The following is a 4,075-nucleotide window of genomic DNA, read 5'->3' as shown; positions in this document are numbered from 1 at the left end:
ATATGTGTATATATATATATATATATATGCATATATGTATGTGTGTGTGTATATATATATATGTGTGTGTATGTATGTATGTATATACAAGAGGTGTATGAAAAGTTTTGAGCCTCAAAAAACAAAACATGATATAAGACTTCTGGTGATTTATTTTTCAACATAGTCCCTCTCGATGGCTGAACACTTTCTCCAGCAGTGCTGAAGCGCCATTATCCCAGCGCGGAAAAACTCTTATGTTTGAGACTCCAAGAAACATCCTACAGCATTTATGACGTCATTGTCACTGGCAAAATGGTAACCAGCCAGGGCTTTTTTCATTTTTGGAAATAGATGAAAGTCAGAGGGGGCTAAGTCTAGTGAATTAGGCGGATGGGGAACAAGTTCATATCCACAATCACGAATTGTTGCCATGGCAACCATTGAGGTGTGTGCTGGAGCATTGTCATGATGAAAAAGGACTCCTCTGGTGAGCATTCCCAGCCTTTTTTCTTTGATTGCTTCTCGGAGGCGCTTCAATAGCTGAGAATAATACAGCCCTGTCCCGGTGTGACCCTATTCAAGGTAATCGATCAGCAAAATGCCTTGAGAATCCCAAAAAACGGACGCCATGACCTTACCAGCTGAAGGAATGACCCTGGCCTTCTTTGGGGTAGATGTGTGCTTCCACTGCTTTGATTGTTCTTTGGTTTTAGGCTGGTAGTGATGAACCCAACTTTTGTCCATAGTAATGAAACAAGCAAGAAAATTCTCTTCATCGGCTTCAAACAGTTCCAGATTGCTCATGGACAAAGTGCATCTGGTGCATTTCTGTTCAGGAGTCAAAAGGTGGGGGACCCACCTTGCACAAACCATTGAGAACCCAAGTTCTTTTATCACAATGTTGTCTGCTCTTTCAGTTGAAATGCCCAGCCTCTTGGCTATCTGACGACGTGATATTCGGCAATCTTGCATTATCATACCAAGAGCAAGGTCAATATTGTCCTTGGTGGTTGCAGTTGGAGGTCTCCCTGGTCTGGGATCAACTTCCACGCTCTCCCTGCCACGCTTGAATTCATTTACCCAGCGTTTGACTGTTGCATATGAAGGAGCATTGTCTGTTAAGGTTCTCACCATATTTTCATGGATTTCTGATGGAGTCATGCCTTTCAAATGAAGGTACTTTAAAACAGCATGATACTCAGTTTTCTCCATTATCCTTGTAAACTCGAAGCTTGTTTATTCTAAAATCTGCAACAAAAAAAATAAAATATCAGAATCATGAAAATGAGCAAGAATACTCCAAAAAGACTACTTACCAGAAAAAATTGTTTCAGCTATATAGCAGTGCCGTTTCTAGGTTAGGCTCAAAACTTTTCATACACCCTTCGTATATATATATATATGTGTGTGTGTGTGTGTGTGTGTGTGTGTGTGTGTGTGTGTGTGTGTGTGTGCCCATATATATATATATATGCATATATATCATCAACATCTTCGTTATTGTTTAACATCCGCTTTCCATGATAGTATGGGTTGGACGATTTGACTGAGGACTGGCGAACCAGATGGCTGCACCAGGCTCCAATCTTGATCTGGCAGAGTTTCTACAGCTGGATGCCCTTCCTAATGCTAACCACTCCAAGTATGTTGTGGGTGCTTTTACGTGCCACCGGCATGAGGGCCAGTCAGGCAGTACTGGCAACAGCCACGCTCAAATGGTGTCTTTTATGTGTCACCTGCATGGGAGTCAGTCCAGCAGCACTGGCAATGACTTCGCTCGATTGTTTTTTCACGTGCCAGTAAGGCGATGCTGGTAAGGATCATGCACAAATGGTGCTTTTTACGTGCCACCAGCACAGAAGCCAGTTAGTTGCTCTGGCAATGATCATGCTCGGATGGTGCTCTTAGCGCTCCACTAGCACGGATGCCAGTCATCGAATTTGATTTTGATTTCGATTTCACTTGCCTGAACAGGTCTTTGCAAGCAGAGTTTAGTGTCCAATGAAGGAAAGGTATGCATAAGGGGCTGGTTACACCCCTGGCATAGGCCACGAGGTTATAGTCTCAATTGGCTTGCCGGGTCGTCTCAAGCACAGCATATTTCCAAAAGTCTCAGTCACTAGTCATTGCCTCGGTGAGGCCTAATGTTTGAAGGTCATGCATCACCACTTCATTCTAGGTCTTCTTGGGTCTACCTTTTCAACAGGTTCCCTCAACCGCTAGGGTGTGGCACTTTTTTACACAGCTATCCTCATCCATTCTCGCCACATGACCATACCAGCGCAGTCATTTCTCTTGCGCACCACATCTGATGCTTTTTAGGTCCAACTTTTCTCTCAAGGTACTTACACTCTGCTGAGTATGCACACTGACATTACACATCCATCGGATCATACTGGCTTCATTCCTTGTGAGCTTACGCATGTCCTGAGCAGTCACAGCCCATGTTTCACTGCCATGTAGCATGCATCATACAGTCTACCTTTTACTCTGAGCGAGAGACCAACGAAACTCCTTGTAGCACCAAAGATGAACTGAAGGTAAGGATTGTGTTAGTATTCACCAACTTAAACAAGGAGACTGTCCAGAAGAGTTGCAGGAGATTCTGAAGTCATCAAGAGGCCATGGTTGAAGCCAACGGCAATTTTATTGAATAAATTTACTCTTTAGTATTTCTCTTTAATGTGTATATATATATATATATATATATATATATATACTCTCTGAACTGGCACTGAGAGTCGGTATACATTCTATATTTTTTGTGTGAAAAGTCCTAAATGTTAAATCTTATTTTCATTTTAATTCTAATCCAACTGAAGAAAATGTTTTTTTTATATGATGTAATTGATTTGTTCATCAATAAAAGATACATCTGAAACAGCTGTAGTGACCCTCAACCCATTTGAGTTATTATTTATACATACACACATACATATATACATGCACACACACACACATGCATACACACACAACTGGCTTCACTCAGTTTCCATATACCAAATCTACTCACAAAGCTTTGATTGGCCTGATGCTCTAGATTCCAAACAGTGGGACTGAACCTAGAACCATGTAGTTGGAAAGCAAGCTCCTTACCACACAGCCATGCCTGTATCTAGCCTTGCCCACTTTTCTTTTAATTATTATCGTATCTATCAACTTGATAGGATAACATTATTAAACAATACAACCATCCTGCTAAGAATTTCCCACAAGTATTCACAATTAATGAGAGAATCAATTTTATCAATACTTATAATGCATCACTTTACCAAAATAAGTTCAGATAACATACACTAATCACAAACAAAACAAACACTCCTTGATCATAGATAAAACAAATGCTAACAGTCATAAATTCAATTTCCAGTAGTAACGTCAACACTAACACCCATCGCCTTGCTCTTGCTTACTACAAAGTGGCAGCAACATAAGCCAAAATCTACTACTTCATCCAGAAGGTCTAGCCTAAGAAGATCTTGGTCTGAGAGTGTGTTATAAAGTAAAACGAATAATATTGTAATACAGTTCTATATTTAAGAGATGGGGACAAATATCCATCAAATGTAAATAATGTAAATAATGTACATAATTCCTCATCTCTTAAATATAGGACTGTATTATCTAATCGGTGTGAAACCGACATTAGACTTCAATGGGACTCCATCAAAAAACTAGCTCGTTTTTCAAATCATATAACTTTCCTTGTGTAGATGTAGAGACTCAAAGCTTATACCACCTGGTTTGAATATAATGACACCAAAGACCATGGGCATATGGCAAAGTGGTTAAGAGTACAGGTTACTAACCCCAAGATTCTGAGATTGATTCCAGGCAGTGACCCGAATAATAATAATAATAACATCAAAAAATACCTTAGGAATGAGAACCCAGGTTCGAAATTTCCCCCAAGACACCTGATGAAGGCTGGAGGGTATATCAGCCAAAATGTGTTAACAACAAACAAGATGGGGACAAATATCCATCAAATGTAAATAATGTAAATAATGTGAATACTATTGTATTCAGAATATAACTTTACGAAACGAACAAACTAAATATTGCAACAATTTGAAACTGGAGTGCTAAGTGG

At 39.9% G+C, this 4,075-nt stretch overlaps 1 protein-coding gene across 1 annotated transcript; it reads right to left on the bottom strand.

The window, feature by feature from the left end:
• Positions 1-555: 555 nt before the first annotated feature.
• On the bottom strand, positions 556-1,194 carry LOC115210458 (protein GVQW3-like). The gene has a single exon (XM_029779061.1). It carries the CDS (start codon positions 1,192-1,194, stop codon positions 556-558), a length of 639 nt encoding a protein of 212 aa, XP_029634921.1.
• Positions 1,195-4,075: the final 2,881 nt, after the last annotated feature.

Source organism: Octopus sinensis, linkage group LG4, assembly GCF_006345805.1.
Source record: "Octopus sinensis linkage group LG4, ASM634580v1, whole genome shotgun sequence".
NCBI classification, from domain to species: domain Eukaryota; kingdom Metazoa; phylum Mollusca; class Cephalopoda; order Octopoda; family Octopodidae; genus Octopus; species Octopus sinensis.
This window is presented reverse-complemented; position numbering and strand designations above follow the sequence as displayed.

Coding starts and splice junctions, on each gene's coding strand:
- LOC115210458 (XM_029779061.1), bottom strand. CDS start 1,194: ATGGAGAAAACTGAGTATCATGCTGTTTTAAAGTACCTTCATTTGAAA.